General features: G+C 34.1%; 1 protein-coding gene across 2 annotated transcripts; it reads left to right on the top strand.

Moving 5' to 3' along the window:
- Positions 1 to 1626: 1626 nt before the first annotated feature.
- Positions 1627 to 11213, top strand: LOC117991119 (monocarboxylate transporter 5-like). 2 transcript variants are annotated; one of them, XM_069504210.1, is made up of 8 exons: positions 1627 to 1781; positions 7075 to 7256; positions 7483 to 7753; positions 7839 to 8041; positions 8185 to 8473; positions 8965 to 9131; positions 9868 to 10033; positions 10492 to 11213. In XM_069504210.1, exons 2-8 carry the CDS (start codon positions 7131 to 7133, stop codon positions 10839 to 10841), a joined length of 1572 nt encoding a protein of 523 aa, XP_069360311.1. In that variant the 5' UTR covers positions 1627 to 1781; positions 7075 to 7130; the 3' UTR covers positions 10842 to 11213. The 2 variants fall into 2 exon arrangements, with proteins under 2 accessions (XP_069360311.1, XP_034834566.1); XM_034978675.2 differs by lacking the exon at positions 1627 to 1781 and adding an exon at positions 1858 to 2017.
- The last annotated feature ends 10794 nt before the right edge of the window (positions 11214 to 22007 follow it).

Raw genomic sequence — 22007 nt, 5'->3', positions numbered from 1 at the left:
AAAAACAAAAAAATATACAAACCTAAAACATTGTACTTACATATAAAATTCATTTTCAACTCCATCTATTTTTGGCAGCGTCACTGTTGATTAAACGCTTTACAATTTACGATGTGAATTTCAAAAGCATTTGCAAATATATGGCTTGAATTAAATGTATGCTGAAAATTTATATTTTTTAGTTTTTCTGTTGGTGCCTATGATTATATTAATAATGCCTGAATAATAATTGGTACTTTGAAATCGTACAAGAAAGGATTAGATTTATTTCAATATTTTTACTACGAGCATTTTGACTGCATCATCACTTACCACCAGATGAGATTGCAGTGAAGGACTAACTTGTATCTGAATAAAAATAAACCAGCCAAGTGCGAGTCAGACTCGCGCACCGAGGGCTCCGTACTCGGGTATTTTTTTTTGACATTTTGCACGATATTATTTTATATATTATTTATTTTGCATAAAAATAAATAAAAATCTGTTTTAGAATTCACAGGTAAAGCCCTTTCATATAATATCCTACTTGGTATAATTATCTTACTTTGAAAATTGAAAATACTAATCATTTGTTCTTGAACATATTTAAATTTTTTTGTGATGTAACCACCAATTCACGATTTTTAGATTTATTTCTTTACTTGTACTACAAGACTACCAAATTCTATCTGCAAATTTAATGATAGGGACGTACTCTAACGGTTCCTTTTTTCCGTTTGAGGTACGGAACCCAAAAAAATGGAGACTACTGTTTGACTAACAATGACAATTTTTTGAGTCACCCCTTTTAAATTCATAACCAGGATTTTGAAATATGAGCATAGATAAATATAATACTTACTACCTACGAGTATATCATAAGCATGACTTACATGTAAATGTCACGCTAAACTAGATATTAGCACAGTTTTACTATTTAAAAGTGTGGTATTAGGTAGATTACGATAATTTTATGAAAATTAAATATTGAAATCCGAAAAATATCACACCAACCATCCATGACTGCAAGAGCAGGGAGCCATTTTGTTTATTTAACTGGTATAAGATGACTGTAAAAAAACGTAATACGTGCTAAATAACATCATACTTACCTAAACAGCTGCAGATGAATTTATGGCTTGAATTAAATAATAATCAATAGGAATCTTAAACTTACTGTCATAACTCGAACGATCATTTTTGCGCAGCAGCACTAGGTATGCCAAAAAGGTCGTTTACCGAGACGCTTTCTCAAGATTTTTTATTATTATGTCAGACGTTGTTATGAACCTGTTTCTTGTGTGAACTTACTACTCTAATATCAGTCACTAAGTAAACTCTTCACCTCCGGTCGCGACCGCTTCTGCGAGGCACTGTTTTAAACGAAATTATTTCATCAGGCCGGTAAACAAAAATAGTGATAACTATATTATTATCAAAGACATTTAATATTACATTGAACAATCATTACGTTCCAATTTTATGGAAATTTCCAACAATGTAAACGATTAATAAATAAAGCGGCAACTCAAGTAGATATCCTTTTTAACGGCTTATTTTCATTTTTAATCTTTATAATATAATCATATTTATTTATTTATTCCGATACAGGTTATCCCTTGCCTGTAATCTCACCTGGTGGTAAGTGATGATGCGATCTTAGAGAGAAGTGGGCTAACTTGGAAAATTGTAGTGGAATTGCCTAGCAGTATAAAGATAGAAAAATTTCTGTTAAACGTTTATGTAGATATCTGAAATTTCCTGTAAAATTCGAGTGTAGTCCTACTCATTCAATTTTGTAGGTAAGTATTTACCTAGTGTGTGTACTGAAAAACATGTGATGTTATCGCTGGTCCGGTTCGATCACTCTGATAGTGTCAATTCATTGATGTTACTGTAATAGTAGTGGGCGGTCGTTTACAAGGAAAAAATTAATGTGTGACTGATCAGATTCGAGCATTATACTCGTGAATCCAATTAGATTGCTGTTTTGGAGAGCGCCGCCATACATATCGCCATGTGTGTAAATTTTCCTGAAGTGAGTAAGAATTTTGATATTATTATCTTGTATTATTTGTTGGGGTATACTATGTCAATGAACTCGATCTATATAAATAGAAGTTTAATCTTGGTACGCGTGGACATAGGTTTTGTAAATTTTTAAATCCTCCGGGAAATCTTTGATTTTCTGAGATAAAAAGTAGTTAATGTATTAATTCAGGGTATACCTACCTAAGCTATCTTCATTCAAAATTTTAGCTAAATTGGTTAAGCCATTGTGGCGTGAAGGAATAACAAACATACAAACATTCAAATTTATAATATTAAAGTGATGAAAAACCCAAATTGGCTTTTTATTTATCACAAATACCAGCTATATAGAAGTGAACGTTCAGGCATGCAGGTTTCCTCATGATGGTTTCCTTTACCGTAAAAGTAAGTGTTATTTAATTGTTAAAACATACATAACGGATATTGATAGGAATTTTAATACAATCGCTATCTTTTTAATCTGCTAATTAATATTATACTCTACTTCACACGTTATCTAAAATATTATCTACACGTGCATTTTAATTACTCTAACATTAATATCACAAACTTTTGATCTACATAGTAATGTTAATACAGTTATATGACGACGAAAAATGATCGTTTAGTATTTATGTATTTTAGTGGAATTCACACTAGTACCTATATTTAAAAACTTTCGTCAAAACTAGCTTTTTAAAGTATCCTCCTTGATTGAGTTAGATGTCTGCCAAATTTTATTAAGACTAACCAGTCTTAATAAAATTTGTAGTAGTCAATCGGTGAAAAGGTAACAGACACATAGATAGACACACTTTTGCATTAATAGTATTACTATTTGATGCATACGATTTGCATGCAACCGCGAGGATTCAGATTTATCAGAAACTCCGAGAGAACTCTTTTATTTTCCTGCTTAAATAGTATTGAAATATGTATTATTATGAAAGCATGGGTAAGATGTGATAGCCCAGTGGTTAGGACGTCCACCTTCTAATCGGAGGTCAGAGGTTCGATCCCGGGCACGCACCTCTAACTGTTCGGAGTTATGTGCGTTTTAAGTGGTTTTAAGTAATTAATTAATATCACTTCCTTTAACGGTGAAGAAAACATCGTGAGGAAACCTGGATGCCTGAGAGTTCTCCATAATGTTTTCAAAGGTGTGTGAAGTCTACCAATCCGCACATGGCCAGCGTGGTAGACTGTGGCCAAAACCCTTCTCACTCTGAGAGAGACCCGTGCTCTGTAGTGAGCCTGCGACGCGATGGGTTGATCATGATGATGATGATGATGGGTTCAGAAAGTTCATGCAGAAGCAGCAGCATCACCTGTTACTTGTGTGACATCCTAAACCGCAAAAATATAAATAAAAAGATGTAACATAATAATTTACTGATATCAAATTGCAAACCGCGATTTCTACGCAACTCACTTATGCAACTCATAATTGAAAAACTTGATCTACTTACAAATCTCCTAGTTCTGAATTTATTTGTTGTAATGAATATTGATATTTACTGGTCTTTTTCGCGACTGCATCCGCAAGAATTCAGGTTTTAAAAATTCCGTTTAATGTTTCTTAGTGCCCCCACTATAGAGAAACTTCACATTATATATAGAGAAAACCTATTTATTAAAATCTCAATTTTATAGACCAATTTGTATGTCAGTCAGTTTTATAATACAATAATATGTACTTAGGTATATGGCATATTATTATAGCAAATCAAAAACACATCTTCTCATGCACCAAAAGAGCAAAGCTGACATGAGTATCTAGATTGTGCCTATAGGATAGAATAGGATCTTTTAAAGTTGGCTCACAATAATCGACTTTATGATTTTCAAATATGATCTGAAGCAAAGCCTTACTTTTGTAGGTGTTTTACTGACATAAGTACTTACTATTAATTCTTATCAAAATAAAATAGTTAATCATCTGAAATATTCAATTAAAACCAAAATTGCCCTTTACATCATTTAATTTAGAATAATATCTTAGGAGATATCACAAAATTAAAATAAAATGAAAAATCGTAAAATTAAAACTAACGCGTAACGGGCCGTGAAAAGCTAGCAGACATACAGGCAGACTGTCGCATTTATAATTTTAGTATGGAAGTATGGATTACTAATCACTCCTCACTGACACCACATTAGTACCTACATTGCACCCATGCGAAGCCGGGGCGGGTCGCTAGTAATCATTAAAACAAACATTCTGTAAGTACCTACCAGTCTCAACTATCTATCTGCCATAATCTCTAAATGGATTACTATAAACGTTAAAATAATAAAGCTGTTGACAATTTACGAGGTGTAATGTTGGTGTACTCTAAGTAGGTATTTAAGTAAATATAGATAGTAAAAAGATATTGATAATACTCACTCTTCAAGTAACTTTACTATTTTTATTAAAACTTCCATAACTGTTTCGTAATGACAGACATGTTATTTTACAAAATTATAAACTTATTGTTCTGTAAAATTATTTAGCATTTCGCTTCATTATAATTATTATTTGCTCTAGCCTCCTCGTTTGATAATGCTTAATTAAAAATAAGCTGTTGTAGCCTAGCCCTAGTGGTTAGGACGTCCGCCTTCTAATTGGAGGTCGAGGGTTCGATCTCGAGCACGCACCTCTAGCTTTTCAGAGTTATGTGGGTTTGTGGGTTTTAAGTAATTAAATATCACTTGCTTTAACGGTAAAAGAAAACTTCGTGAGGAAAATTGCATGACTGGAGTTTTCAGTAATGTTCTCAAAGGTGTGTGAAGTCTGCCAATCCGCACATGGGCAGCGTGGTAGACTATATTATGGCCAAACTCCTTCTCATTCTAAAAGGAAACCCATGCTCTGTAGTGAGCCACCGATGGGTTGATCATGATGATGATGATGAATAAAAAATATGCATAGATGTATAGACATAATGACATTTTGAATAAATTATCAATATTCTAAAATGACAGAGTGGCTCATGAGTCATGACAATAATAATAATCTACAGTAGACATATTTCTGTTTTAGTCATATGGTCAAAAGTACAGTTTTGCATAATGATTAGAGTAATTTCAGTAATGGTCATCATTTTTCAAAGAACAAGTTTCAGTTCAGTTATGACCTCGCATATCGTCATTCACAACGTCACTGAATAAATGAACACCTATTTTTAGAACTGAAAATGTTTCTCTTTCATAGAAAAACGGCGCAGGTTTATTAATTTTTGATGGTCCAGCTAGGCAGCTTCTGAGTTGGAATCAAATAAAATAGAGATAACTAGCTTTCTCGCGACTTCGTCTGCGTGGATTAAGGTTTTAAAAATAACCTGTTAGAATTGTATCTTAGTGTACATGTTATGAACGAACTGATGTTTCTAGACTCAACGGTAAGCTCAATTTTTTATACAATAAAAACACAGTTTAAGGATCAGTTATGTTGTGTTTATCATTTTGTTTCGTCACTATTCAGTGACGAATTATTTACATTGGCTTTTTTTATATTTTACTTTTATGGAGTGTATCATTTCTTTATTGAACTTTCTTATCGCTATTATTTATTTGAGTGTCATAGAGACTGACCTTGCTTGGTTATTTGTTACTTTAGTTTATCAATATAGGTTACGTACGATAAAAAATATCATTGTTATTAAACATTTTTGTGTAAATTAAAGAGAATATTATATTAGGTACAAAGCCTTGTTTCTGGATAAAAGTTAGTAACAAAATCTAGTTCTAGAATATAGACTAAAATCTGCGGAACAGATAACAAGATATTTGTAGGAGATTTTATTTGTATTTTTTTGGTTCTGTGTAAACCAGTTGCTATAGAAATACCTACTCACCTATGATTTCCTCGAAATGAGTGCTAATCAATGATGTATGGAAACGCAATTTTCCGTTACGCAATGAATTTTCTCAGATAAATAATGTTTGGTAGTGTGCCAAATATCCATAATACCAAGAAAATCAAACTTAGAACTACGCTATATTTTTTTGTTTGGTCGTACATAGACTGTAACCCTCTCACAAATAAACCTGGAATAGCGGTGGAATAGTTATACTCTGTTTTGTCTTTCTCTGTCATCAGTAATTTGAGATTTGAAGGAAAAAGACAAAACAGAGTATAACTATTCCACCGCTATTCCAGGTTTATTTGTTAGAGGGTAAGATGATTACGTATTTCAGGCTTTTTCAAATAATACATACAATATTGCAGTAATTTTTTTCTACATCGACCTACATAAAAATAATAATATTAGATATCCTTTTATCGTCCCAGGCAACTTCATACGTTGCGTATGTTTGTTAACTAAACCTAATTATCGTATGACTTCTCATATTATAATCTTATTATTTTTAAAACTGGACTAATGCAAGTTGTTCTTGCACAACCAGATTTTTATTACGTACTCTAGATGATGCCTTTGTCTGCCTGGATTAAGGTTTTAAAAATACTGTGGGAACTGTGATTTTCCGGGATAAAAAGGTAGCTTGTGTCCTTCCCCGGGATGTAAGCTAGCTCTATACCAAATTTCATCAAAATCGGTTAAACTGTTGGGCCGTGAAAAGCTAACAGACAGACGGACAGACACACTTTCGCATTTATAATATTAAAGTATAGAGTATGGATTTGTTGCTATAGTGGCAATAGAAATACATACTTAGGTACTCAGTGAAAATTTCAACTCTCTAATACGGTTCATGAAGCCCGCCGACAAACAGACGGATGGACAGCGGATGCTTGGTTAAAGGGTCCCGTTGGCACTCGTCGAATACGGAACCCTAGTAATAATATATAAATGAAATTCTAATTAGGTATGAGGTACTTTATATAAGAGACAAGAGCATATTATTATCATTACTGCACATACGTTAATTACTTACAAACAAAATTAGCATCACCGAATTAAACGTTCTTCTTACAGTTCAATCACAGACTGGTTGCACAGAAGTATCACTTTGACCATATTATAATTAGAACTGTAGTGATAATCATTATCAATAGTAATTTTGTATTACAACGTTATAAATTAAATGCGTAAAAAATGGATATATGTTTTGTTACAGATATAAATACAAGGACAAATTAATGACGTGACCAAGTACAATAAAATAGAGACAAAATGTCGAAAAGAAACTCTTTCGCGTTAATACCACAGACGGCCAAGAAAATAGAGAAAAGAATAAAATTGGTGCCACCTGATGGAGGATGGGGATGGATGGTATTATTAGGAACGGCCCTTTCAAATGTAAGTAGCAATCACAAAATGAGATGTATTTATCATTCATAAGCTGTATTCATATGCCTTATAGGTACATTATCTTCCTTATTAGATATTGATTGTCTACGTAGTTATTACGTCGTATGACAGAATATTATTATTTTTCTGATTATACCTACTTTAATCATATTTCATTTGATGGCAGTTCTCGTGATGTTTCATGTATTACATGATATTATTTCTTTTGTTTTAGATTTTTAATCAATCGATGTTATCATTGTTTAGTTTATTATACGGAGATGCATTGGAAGCAATGGGGCATAACACACAAGGAGCAGCTATCGTTTTAAGTACAATGTTATTTGTCACAAATTTCGGAGGGCCTATAGCTGGAGCTATAGTAAAGTTAACGAGCCCTAGATTTGTATCAGTAACAGGAGCAGTTTCGTGTACAGCTGGGTTATTGTTAAGTGGATTCTCTACAAATATTTGGCATTTGATATTGACGTATGGTATTTTACTAGGTAGAGTATTATAAATATTTAACATTTACACCATAGATAAATTTACATAGATAAATATATTTTTAACATTCTTAGCATTTTCCAGGTTTTGGCCTAGGATTTATACAGAACGCTTCATTTGTGGCTATCAACAGTTATTTCAAAGTCAGAAAAAGTTTAGCTGTTGGTCTTGCTATGGTAGGAACAGGCGTGGGGCAGACTCTCATGCCGCATGTGGTGCAATACCTTCTGGACGAATTTGGATTTAGAGGGGCTTGTCTACTGTTGGCAGCTTTAAGTTTACACGGGGTATGTATTAATATTATTTTTATAGTATGCATTACTCTACTGTAGTTAAAAGAAAGCTGCTTTATTGCACCCAAGCGGGGTATTAACAATGAAATTGTTTATTTGAAAATTGGATTATACGCATAATATATTTTTATTTGTAGATATGCGGAACATTGTTGATTCAACCCGTGGAATGGCACATGAAACAAATTGAAGTAGAAATTGAAGTTGACGAAAAGATGCACCTACTAGAAGAGAATAACAAAGATCCTATTAAAAACAAAGATTATAATGCTAATGGTAATGTAACATTCAAAAACACAAGACGTGCTACGGAACCTTCACTTATTTCAGATATAACTGAGAAGCCAAATAATAATAAAGCCTTATCACAAAGTTACAAGGAGTTACAAGTGAACACAAACGGGAAATCAGCTGATCTTTTGAATGGTAACTTTAATGTCATACTTTGTGCTAACCTGCTAATATTTATAAACGCAAAAGTGTATGTCTGTCAGTCTGTGTATCTATCTCTGCCTATTCAATTTTCACGGCCTATGCGCATATCTAATTTTGACGAAAATAGGAAACGGACATAAGTTACTTTATATCCTGGAAAATCAGAGATTTCACGCGTTTTGTGGACATCCATCCATACTAATATTATAAATGTGAAAGTGTGTCTGTCTGTCTGCTAGCTTTTCACAGCCCAACAGTTTAAATGATTTTGGTAAAATTTGGTGTAGAGTTAGCTTATACCCTAGGGACGGACATAGGCTACTTTTTATCCCGAAATTTCAACAAGTTCCTATGGGGTTTAAAAAACCCCAAATCCACGCGGATGAAATCGCAGGTATCCTCTAGTTATCTATAAAATAAATACTTATCTTTCACATTATTCAAATAACCAGTGCTAAGTAATATTTGTTCATTTTTTTTAGGAAAATATGAAATACCGAAACCAAAGAAGACGTTATTGAGAAAAATATACGACCTATTTGACATATCTCTTCTGTCGAGTCCTCGTTTCTTGAACGTGATCATTGGAACTGCACTTACAGTAGTGTCTATTCAAAACTTCAGCATGTTGTATCCATTTTTCCTTCAGGTGCTTTACATTATTAAATTAACTAAAGGCATTCATTTTTAGGGTTCCGTACCCCAAAAGGAAAAACTGGCCAAGTGCGGGTCAGGCTCGCGCAACGAAGGTTCCCTACTTACTACAGTCGACATGTTGCACGATAATTCAAAAACTATGATGAAAAAATACGACTGTAGTACGGAACCCTCGTTGCGCGAGCCTGACTCGCACTTGGCCGGTTTTTTGCAGGATGTATTAGTTGTCGTTATAATTATTAAGTATAGTGTTCTACTAATTATTAACAGAATGTTTAAAGACGTAATGTATTTTAGCGTTTAAACTACCGTGAGTGATTTCCATTATAAATACTATCTGTCCCGGCTTACTCACGTGTGTAGTCGACGTTAGCCCGACTAGTTTCGAACCCATACGGGGTCCTTTTTCAAGGGAGTCCGTCCGCGCCCGCGCCGCGGTTTTGACTGCCGCAGTTTTGCAGTCAAAACCGCGGCGCGGGCGCGGACGGACTCCCTTGAAAAAGGACCCCGTATGGGTTCGAAACTAGTCGGGCTAACGTCGACTACACACGTGAGTAAGCCGGGACAGATAGTATTTATAACGTAATGTATTATTTGTCATAATAATATTATACCTATATGATTTACTTTTATCACTGTGGTTAGACTGAAATATTTACAGAACCTTAACACAGCATTTTCAAAGTAAGATTTTTATTTTTTCTTATACTTAACATTGTCTTTTACAGAAAAAAGCATCGATGGACAAAAAACAGACTGCTCTCTGCATGTCATCTGTTGCTTTGGCTGATATTATTGGCAGGCTTACGCTGCCACCCTTGCAGGATAGATACCGTATTAAAGCCAGAATTATGCTAATCATGACCAGCATATGGTTGATTGTAGTGAGACAAAGTGAGTATTCATTATTTCATTTTTTATAGCAGCGATATCAAATTTTTGATAACTGTAATTCGTAATAAGAATATTGTTATTTATTCGAAGCAATTAATATTACTAAATTACTTACTTGTTTTTGTTTCTTTGCTTAAAAAAATATGGGAAGTTTTTGTTTATTTTCTAATTATTTTAGCATAATCTTATATGCATAAAAAGAAAAGCTGACTGACTGACTGACTGATCTATGACCACACAGCCCAAACTTCTGGACGGATCGGGCTGAAATTTGGCATACAGATAGTTTTTATGACGGAGACATGCGCTAAATGAAAGGATTTTTGAAAATTCAACCCCTAAGAGAGCAAAATGGGGTTTGAAATATATGTAGTCCACAAGGGTTAAGTCGCGGGCGTAGCTAGTTTTGCATATTTAAGTGTATAATTTATTAACTATTTTTTCATATTTTATTTCAGTTTTGGCATATCAAACTGATTTATATGTGCTTTTGATAATGTCAGCTCTGTATGGATTCGGAAGAAGTATGGTGATAGTTGCCAGAAATCTCGCAATTGCAGACGAGTGTAGAATGGACCAAGTACCATCAGCCGTTGGATTGGGCATGTTGAGCATGGGCTTTATCGTACCCCCAGCAGGATACTTCCTCGGGTGGATCAGAGATTATACTGACAGTTACATCATTTGTATTACAGCACAGAATTTACTTTTGGTAGTCTTCTTAGCTATGTGGATCCCAGACATGATATTTTTATACTACAAAGAGAAAACTAAGAAAAGAAAATATGTCGAACAAGCGATATCGTAATGGTAAAGTATAGTTGTTTACTTGGAGAAATTCAAGCGGAAATGGAAACGAATACCTATTTATTTAACATCCCAATACTGCACTTACATGAACTGGGTATATTCCCCCACAGATTTGCCTGTGATATGTACTATAATGAATTTGTATAATAGGTTAAGGTCTAGGCTTATTGGCTGTGAGATTTTGAGTGTAAATGTAAATATGGATAGGTATTAAGTGTTTTGTTTGGTTCAGATAATCACACCAGTTTAGCATTTAGAAAACGGATGTTAAAATCGGCGGAAGTTGTGTTGTATATCAAAGTTATTCTTTAAGTATTTATTTCTTTAGTGCAATTTATAATCTCTAGTCTAATAAAGTAATCAATACTCATATTATGTTTTTTATATGCCTGTGCAAATCACAAACTGCTTATTAGTTGTAGGATTCAACGTTTCATAAATAAGAACTTGTTTATTAGGTGAGCTTTTTGGAATAAGAAAACAAGACAAATACCTGGAAAACTCTCGCAGGAACATCATGTAAATTTGTACCCAGTTCTAATACCTATTTAGAATAACATCGGGAAACTAAACCGGGGTCTGCATGGTAAAAATCTGTTCCACAGAAACGTGTGTTCTCATAAAAATGAGAGCAGCGTATTACAGTTTATAGGAGATTACTGACTGAACGATCAGTTCAGAAATCTCATGTTTAATTCAGGCATAGACGCCTGAGAGCTGAACGCACCGAGCGTCGCGTCGCCGGCAGACAGCCGATGTCCAGCATACGGATGTAGGTGCTGTGTTTCATGTTTATGTACCTAAACGCGTCACATTAATGTATCTTAGCGTTTAAACTACCGTGAGTGATTTCCATTCTAAATAATATCTGTCCCGGCTTTACTCACGTGTGTAGTCGACGTTAGCCCGACTAGTTTCGAACCCATACGGGGTCCTTTTTCAAGGGACCCCGTATCGGTTTTCGTATGGGTTCGAAACTAGTCGGGCTAACGTCGACTACACACGTGAGTAAAGCCTATCTATCATATCACTATCTATCAGATGATCATTACTTTCCTTTATTTGAGTTAAGCAGTAATCCAGTGCTAGTTAGGTAGAGGTATCATTTTAGAGATATGTAAGTGTATCAAATCAGCTGATTGGGAGTAATAATCCACACCTCTTCAAGGTCGAGCAGCTGGTCGTTTTACTACAATCTCCTATTGTAGTAAAACGACCAGCTGCTCGATCGAGATGCTAAGTCGCGAGGCTGTTTCTAGTAGGTAAGTAAGTAGGTACAATTTATTTGTAAATCGAATCTTTGAAAAGAGCTGCAACCAGTTTCTCGGTGGCCCTTCTCGGTAGAAAGGGAATCCGTTTTCCGAACCAGTGAAAGGTTCTCTTATAGATTCAAAAGTCCTACTTTTAAAAGTTTATTTCAATAAAGTCTTTCTCGAGAATATAATTAGCTAAATACGACCTAAACATAATTTAAATACGTGCAAACAAAGCAATAAATGACATAAAACTTATAAGTATAATAATCCATACTAATATTATAAATGCGAAAGTGTCTGTCTGTCTGTCTGCTAGTTTTTTACGGCTCAACCGTTCAACCGATTTTGACGAAATTTGGTACAGAGATAGCTTGCATCCCGGGGAAGGACATAGGCTACTTTTTATCCCGGAAAAACAAAGGGTTCCCATGGGATTTTTAAAAACTAAATCCACGCGGACGAAGTCACGGGCATTCTCTAGTAATTATTATTTTAGTCCGCATTAAGTTTAGTACGGTGCGTAATTCTAGCATCATTTTTATATATTTCCAAGGCAAGGTTAGTAGGTTGCTCACTACTCGCAGATTTTGTATTTTTGGTCTTTGTCATCTAGAAATATTGTGGACCGAGCCATTGTATAATGGTTTCTTTTCTCATTATTACTACCCAGTAATTAGGACGTTCGTTTAAAAAAGAACTTTGGAAAATTCTGTGTTTTTTAACCCTACGAGTAATAATTAAAATTATTAGTTTTGTCAGCTTCTTTTAATAAAAGAGTCCTTTCTGTAGATACCTACCTTCTACTCTTCTATCGTAGTGCTCACCTATTTAAAAACTAAAAAAATATTCAAAAACTCGTGTGCCTTTCATGCTTGTAAAAGTCCATCGATTTAATTGTCTGTCAGTTAGACTTTTATTATAAAAAGTGGTATTCGAATAAGGCTGCCTGTCTACTGGCGTGGAGCTAGATAGCGGAGCGGAGCGAGACAGTAAAGCGCGAAGCGGAGATGCTGGAGATGGAGCACGCGACGAATCATTTGAGCTACTGGCGGCGGGCAATAATTGGTAAGCGAAATATCCGCTTCCCGCTCCACTTCCCCACTCCGCGTTAAAATGTATGATTTTTTAAACTAGTCCGCAAATCCTTGTCTGAAGCGGAGCGGGAGTTCCCATGCAATTCTATTGGTGAATATTTGCAGAGCTCCGCTCCTTTCTATAGGCGTGAGGAAACAGTAACAGTTTTATGTTCGAAAATAAGAGAGCCCGTGCGCATATCAAGTTCACTAGAGTTTGGTTTACGAGTTACTACGAATTAGCACAAAAGCTGGAATTAGTCGAGATTTTCCTTGAAGTGGGAATTGCGAAAAACTAACAAAATTGCTGATTGTGCTCTTATCGCTTGTTATTAATAGAATGTAGCAAAATATCAGCTCCTTCATAGGTACAACCGAAATAACACTCGCTAAATAATCACGAAAACTTAAGAACTATTAAGTCTACAAACTTGAAATTTAGCAGGAAGGATTACTAACCTCTAATATAAATACATTTTGCCGGAATCGAAATATTACCTATATGGAGTTTTATGATTTAAACCTGGGTTTATTTCTGTGGCAATAGATGAGGAAGTCGCCAAAACTACTGGTAATATAGAACAAAAAAAAGATAAAACCTGGCAACTCGAAGTGGATTTAGACCGTTGCTTATCTTCAACGCTAATCTTATATAATAATAATAATACAAAAGTCAACGATGTTATCCTTGCAATCTAAAAACACTGCACTTATACACTCAATGCGAAGAGCTAAATATATTTGACGGTGATATTCTCTTTCTTATCAATTCAGGTGATATACCTAAAGTTCCACTGAGTTGTTGACTATATATGTGTTGTGTTCTGTAAATTAAAATTATTGGCACTATTATGACATATAAGGTGGCTCGTCCCAGCTTTGCTACAGTCTACGATATAAAAAAACATATACTTAACAACTTAGCTAGATCGCACGGAGGAAACGAGAGAAAAGTAATACACTCATGTTGAAAGCAAATACCTTTTATAGACCATGAATTATTACTTCTTACATCCATGGTTGAAAATGTCAAATGTGTTTCTGAGCTTACAAAATATACTAAAAAATTATTTCAGCGAACTGGGTGCACAAGGTATTTGTTTAAATTAGCCATGAACACAGTTTGCATACTCAACGAAGCAGAACAACGTAGACCATCTATATGACATACCTAGCTAATAAAAACAAAAAACATGACAAACTTTTAAAAAAAATTTTACAAGTTGCTGAAATTTTCATACAGCGCAAAATAATTTTTTAAACTTGCACATAATGTTTACTATTCAACGAGACAACGTAAAGCTTGCATCACATCTTCGTGTAAAAGTAAAAAAAAAATAGACTTTCTTATCCGGTGAAAATAATAAAAATAATTTATTATTGGTAATTCCCAAAGATGTTATATTTAACTTCAGATAGTAAAAGCTTAAACATTTGTAATTAAAAAGTGAAAAAAAAACTCGTTCACTATGCCTTATGTATATTTTTTACAAAATAAAGGTTTGTTTTTGTCCATGGTATAATATTATAAATTGAATCTTTGAAAAGAGCAACCAGCGAGTTTCTTGCTGGTTCTTCTCGATAGGAAGGGTATTCCAAGCTAGCTGCAGGTTCTGTATTTCTGTGTTTGTAAAAGTTTATTTGAATAAAAAATATATCTATTCTATTCTAATAAATTCGATTGTAAGACGATGGTGTAGCCTAAGCGTAAAATAAAACCCTTCCCGGCACTTGGCGGGACAGTGAGTGCAGTGGAATACAAATTGCAATATTAAATGCAACTGTTTTCTCAAAATTAATTACTTAACGTGTGTCGCCACAGTTGGTCTCCGTGTCTGCAAATGTTTGTGAGCAGTTGCCTAACTTAGGCAGTGGTCCGACGACCGGCGAGAAAACGACTAACTGTCGGCGAATTTCTCTCTCACGAAACGCACAATAAATGTACATTCTGTGTAAACGAAAGAGATGCATATATCAAAAGTTGCTCTCTGACTGTTCACACTGCCGGCAACGACTCGCTTTACTAGTTTCGTCGCTGAGCGACAGAGACTGAGTTGCACAGGACTAAGCGACCGCGGGCGAATAGCGCGAATAATCGCTCGTCGCACTTGCACACCCGCTCATAGGAGACAAAACTATCGAAACTACACACTCGCTTTCCGCTGATGGCCAACTCGTTTAAGTTTCTAGTTCTACTCGTTTCTTGTTCATCGTCGGCGGTCGGACCACTGCCTTAGTACCAAAATAATAATGTGTGTAACTTTGTAAGTGGAGAGTAATTCTAATCCTTTTTCAGCTTTATTCCATTAAGTCTTCTTTCCAAATAGGTATCACAAAAAAATTAACTATGCGCATACGTATAATAATTTGTAAATGATTTTATTTAAACTTGAACTCATCATCATCCATTGATGTATCATGTAATAAACTATCTGACAGTACCATGTACCTAAGCCTTTCAATCTTGTTCTAACTTCTTCAATTGAAATTATTTGTGCCGGTTCCACTCCTTAACTGTGATAACCTACTTCCTTCTTTGTCTTTTGGGTGGTATCCCACAGGCAATCTAGCCTTCCAAGATCAACCTAGAAAATATATTGGAATTATCTTTAAGGATGCCCGAAAAATGCACAAATTCTCGAACTGCTTAAGACAGAACGTGAAGCACAAATAGAAAAAACATTACTGGGTGTAATTTTGTGCGTGATAGCACGTAATCTTTACAAGCGGCTGAAATACCTAAAACTTCTTTGATGTTGTGGCATATATTTTTACGATCAAATTAAAATAAATAAGTTGTGTTAGAATTTAGTGAAAATGAGTGACACTAAATCAAAAAGTACTTGAGTTACTCTCAAGTTAAAGTCATCGTACGAAAGGACACACTGGTCGCCGCAGGTTATTCGTATCAGTCTGCGGACCCATATGGCCAGCAGTGCTTACCTAAGTACCGCTCTTGAACGTTTTAAGTTAAATTTTAACGACCAAGTTTGAACATTTTACCGATGTGATGCTCACTCAAGTTGAATTATTTCTTCTTTTATACCTGCAAATAACAATGATTTCGGATCCCCAGGATTGTTTTCCGACCTATCACACATGATGTAAGCATTAATTTACTTATAGTTTGGTATTCGTGTAAACAAATTCACAACGTCATTTAATAACTACTCTACCTACCGACTCATACAAGTTGTACCGCACAGAATAATTAAGTACTGTAAACCATAAAGGGGTTCACATAGCGAAGCCTGCGTCCTGCGTAGAAGCTACTCAAACGTTGCTGAAGCCGCGTTCTTCACATAACAAATCGACAAATTCTCGTACAGGTGTTCAGTGTAGGTACCCTTCAGCTGCTGCCATCATGCATTGTTGCCGTTACGGTAGGTCGTAATACAGTCGCGTATGTTTAGGCTTTATTCAATGAACACGGCAATCTACGATGGATGTCTAAAAAAATGCCTAGGAAACTAAAGTGGTGTACAAAAAATGTTTGGGCAATAAAAAAGAAAGAATACAGAAAAATCACACCTCGCTGTTACGCTGTAAGGTCTGTAGATGCATGGTTATGTTAGCAAGGAAAAATAAAACCTCAGTCAAAAAAACATCAAAATCTCATTAGTTCCCATTTCATGCCGAAACGACACTACGGAAGCAGTATAACTAATGTACAGTAATAAACACAGACGAGAAAATGTCGTATTTTCTTTTTATAACTTTACTGTTTCATCCATTAGGTACTGGTTTAAAAGGTATCTCAGTGAAATGGAATTATAGAGGTAATTCTGTTGAATTTAATTAGATTCTGCACATACTTATTTTCTTCATTTAAAATTCTGCAGTTCTCTAATGGCAAGAGTTTAATGAAATTATACATTTGAGAACTGTAAAAGGATCAGAGTTTTGACTTTATCCGTGATTTTGATGATTTTTTGTAGAAAATTAATGCATATTAATAATAGCTTTTAAATAACTTATGTCTAAATCATAAATGGAAAAGCTGACTGACCGAAATGTGGTATGTAGATAGTTATTATTACGTAGGCTTCCTCTAAGAAAGGGTTTTTGAAAATTCAACCCTTAACTGAATAAAATAGGGGTTTGAAATTTATGCAGCTGAACACCCAGCGATGTTTGTCGAAGACATAAAATAATGGTACCTACTTAGTTTTTTTTAAACTGGGTTAAGTATTTTATACACTCGTGAACTTTGCTCTCTAGATAAAAATGTTTTTGCTTTTAGTCATTGGCGTAATGATAAATGGATATTTCAATACTTAAAATAATTGCTGTCTAATATTTTAATCTAATAAATAATAAGTAGGTAATTATTATTTGGTAGATTCTATAATATTTTAACTTATTAGCCAAAACAGTAAGTTACAGGTAAAGAGACAATTTTGTGACTCACATAAATTAATGTAAGTCACATAAAAGCTACTTGTATAATTAATGATGAATTTTTCATTCATCGTGGAAAATGTAAACTACTTAAAATAATATAGTAATTAGATAAGGCTAACTATGTTAGGTAAATAAGTTTTTTGTGTAATTTATTTGGATTTGGCTTTTTAAAAATAAAATAATTAAAATTTAGATAAAAATAAAAAAAAACTTAAAATAATAATGTTTAAGGACTTTTTGCTGATTAATCTTATAAAATATGGTTTCTTAATACCTTATTTTGTGTAAAGAAATTTCCTTTAAGAAGTCTGGTTTTTTTACTACCTAATTGTACAGGCAAAGTTATAGGTGTTGTGCAATGTGATTGTGTTTTTTTACACAGAATTAATGCTTTGAAAATTCTTTAAATAAACAAAAAATATTCATTTATTGTATATATTTATATTTCGGTATGGTTTTTAAATATTATTTAATATTTATCTACTTTGAAAGCAATGAATGACGAAGAAAGAAAAAGTAATAATTACTTTGACAAAAATAGAGCTGCAGTCTTCAATAAATGAATCGCTAGGGACGAAACAAATAACAGGAAAAAGCCAAATGAACTGCGTTCTGTGATACTTTAGATTGCTCAAAGCTGCAATACAATTATTCTTTATTGTTTCGCTATGATTTTTAATTACAAAAGATGGAATACACTATTGATTTCAGAGTAGATACAAATAGGTGCCTACCTACTAAGAGGACATTTCTTAGAATCATCGAATACATTATTCTTTATTTTGACTTGATGTTGAAGCTATTCCGAATTTATTGATTTACGTATATTATATCCATCAACAATCAGCAAAAAGCTGCCAGTGACACGCCGCTGACGGCGGCGCGGCGGCGTATGCAGCAGTACAGTACGGCAGCAGTTGGCCCTGTATGACGTCGACATTAAGTACTCGTCAACAACAAACTACTACATGTCTCTGTATTGCGTGTAAGTACTATCCAACACACCTAGTTTCTCTTTTCACCAAAGGTTGCCTGGTAGAGATTGCTGTGAGCAATAAGGCCGCCTTTGCAAACAATTATTTTTTAGTTTTAGATTCTTTGTTTTTGTCAGGTTATGTAATATTTTTTGTATGCAATAAAGTATTTCTATCTATCTATGACGTCAAGATTTGTTTGACTCGAAAAGAGAGGAAATCGTTAGGACTAAATCAAATCATTAATGTTTAATGGTTTATTTGAATTTTGATTTCTATATTTTATAGGGAGAGATAGATATTATGTTATAATAATACGTAACGTACCTACTAAGTATAATGTTTCTAACAATCGTACCTACCTAATGTAAAGTTGCCAATACCTATTTCTTATCCGGTTATCTGCTGTCACTGCGTCATTTTTCACTTATCCCATTTGTCTTGTCGATATATTTTATTGAGTTCACTCGAAACGGATCAACCTTTCACGTGCTAGGTACCTACATACCTATACATTTTCTTGTAAAGATAAGTTCCTTACTAGGTAACAAACTTCACGAAAAATACTAATCAACGATACAATAATTTAATCTATTATTGGGGTCAATTTGTGTTTGGTTAATTTTTTTATCACACAAAATCCCTAAATGCACAAGCTGCTAAATAGTTAACTTTATTATAACGGTGTGGCCCCATATATTGTGACGATAACAATATCAGAGAATCATCGGTTGATGCGATGAGCTTTCGTCATAAAATCTACGCGATAAAATAATAAAATCATGGCCATTCATATCGCGTTGTCGCGAGTATTCCACTCATCGCGATGTGTGTGGTCACGCCATAAGAGTAGCTATAGAAATTATTAAAAACCTAAACATGAAAATAAATTAAACAATTTTTTATTCTTCGTACCTATTTAAAGAGAAATTCTATGTAAAATACTTTCAGTAATCCGCCTTTAATACGCAGATGGAAGGTCAAACGCGCAATAATCTCGAAAGTCTTTTTAAACGAGCTCAAGAAAGTTGTTCTCTTTTTTCTAATGTTACTTGTTCTTTTGTATTTAAGTGAAATAACCTTGATACAAAGGGAGGTTTAAGCATGTAAATGGGCTCTTATTAACCCCAGGCAAGAAAGAGAGGCGTTATGTGTTTTCATTTTGTTTAAGATAAAGTTTGCCTTTAATAAGTTTTTAATATTAAAGCTTTAAGTATAGGTTTTAGGTTTCATATTAGCTTGTCGTAATTAATTACAAGATTGAGTTGTGTAAAAATAAAACTTCTTTGCTTTTGCATGGGAAAACTAACTGATCCACCCCGGCTTCGCTCCAGTAGAATTTTTGAAAATCGATGAAGAGGTGGAATTTCATAAAATCATGTGACACATTCTTCTTCATTTTTCCAAATTTCAGTTTTCATCGATATAATTTAAAAGTAACGTACATTTGTATAAAATTTCATCCCCTATCTAACCCCCTGAGGAGTAGAAAAAAATACTTTCTTAGTAAGTGCCTTGTAAAAGGAAACTATTGTTAAAATTTAAGATTTCTTATCTAATCAGCGGCTTAGGCTATACATCGATAGATCAGTCAGTTAGTTAAGACAATTTCTTTATAAATGTATAGATTACAACTAAGCAAAAAATATACTTAGCTCATTTAAGCCCCTTTACTGCTCGCGAAAGTTTTTCGCTGTAACGCTCGGAGGCTTTAGGTAGAGGTGCAAATTTAAAGTGTAACTAACGCCGAGAATTGTCAGCGGGCGAGCATGAGAATTCCATTACTGTTTTTGGATCGACATGCTCCTACTTCTACCGTGATATGCTTAGAATACGTTACGTAATTTATAAAAATACATTTTATAAAATTTACTAATAGAAAATTGATTAGAACTTAGAGAGCCACTCGCACATTTTGTTTTATTTTTGTAGCGATTGAGAAAGTGATTACTCAAAAAAAATATCGGTTCCCTTGGTAAAAAATACTTGGATTGCGCCTCTAATATACGTGAATTAGGCCATAATAATAAAACTATCATGATCATCATGATCAACCTATCGCCGGCTCACTGCAGATTACGGGTCTCCTCTCAGAGTGAGAAGGGTTTGGCCATAGCCTACCACGCTGGCCATGTGCGGATTGGTAGACTTCACACACTTTTGAGAATATTATGGAGAACTCTCAGGCATGCAGGTTTCCTCACGATGTTTTCCTTCACCGTTAAAGCAAGTGATATTAATTAATTACATAAAAATGCACATAACTCCGAAAAGTTAGAAGTGCGTGCCCGGGATCGAACCCCTGACCTCCGATTAGAAGGCGGACGTCCTAACCAATAGGCAATCACAGCTATAATAATAAAATACTTTTGTATTTAAGTAATAAAAAATAATGAATCGCAAATATGCAAATTAAAAAAAAACTATACCTATTTCATGTGGTGTTTTACAGCAAATAAGCAAAAATTATATTATAAAATTTGAGACCTATAGCTTTTATAGAAAGTAAATACATATTATTATAAAGCTAAACGTAATTGGTTTTCCTTACAAACCTATGCAATGCACATTCACTGTTCGTCGAACAGAAACGACGACGCGGTGAACTCATAAAACCTTATCTTTCTCCTTCGAGGAGCGTTTAAATATTCTGATCTACTTGCGCGTATTACTGCTCTGTGTGTGTACATAATATGTCAATAAAAAAATAGATTTCATATTATTTCAATTATTATTTGTCTTATGCCCAGCATGCATTATTGCGACCCGCGCTCCACCTTTTATACATTAATAGTACTATGTCAGAATGTTCCTGATATGATTGTAAAAAGTATCATATTGATAGTGAATGCTATACACTCGATCTAGATCGGCGATATTTGGATCGAACTATAGTCTTAACAAAGATAGACCTGTTATACCTACTTTTTTACCGTGCATTACCTTCACTCAATATTGCTTTGGAGTGCAGGTACCTATTGTACCAGGTACAGGTATTTTGCTGTGCTTAAGCATACGTGTGTGAGTGTAGGTAATGCATGGTAAAAAAGCAAGGTATAACAGGTCCATTTGGTAAGTAAGACTATGGTTCGATCCAAATATCAGAGTGTGTAGCATTTACCAATCAGATGAAATGGAAAAAAAGAGTCCATTTGTAAGATAAAATTAAGTTAAGATTTGATTTTAACGAACTATACCTATAAAATTTATATTTAAGTCTATTGATTTTATTAACTTAAAATTATTAAATCCATAGTGTTAAACAATAGTATCTAGTTCTAAAATAAATAAATATAAAAAGTTCAAAAATCAAATCTTAATAGATTTTAGTCGAGTGCGCTTGCCACGTCAAGCACAGCTTCAAGTGGGTCCTGGGATTGAAGTACCCGCAACAATGACGGTCTTTGGCTTTTGTAATACTTTATTATGTGCCGGCAAAGATCCCCTGACAAAACTT

This window comes from Maniola hyperantus, chromosome 2 (genome assembly GCF_902806685.2).
Source record: "Maniola hyperantus chromosome 2, iAphHyp1.2, whole genome shotgun sequence".
Classification (NCBI taxonomy): domain Eukaryota; kingdom Metazoa; phylum Arthropoda; class Insecta; order Lepidoptera; family Nymphalidae; genus Maniola; species Maniola hyperantus.
The sequence above is the reverse complement of the archived record's forward strand: the minus strand, read 5'-3'. Positions and strand labels throughout refer to the sequence as shown.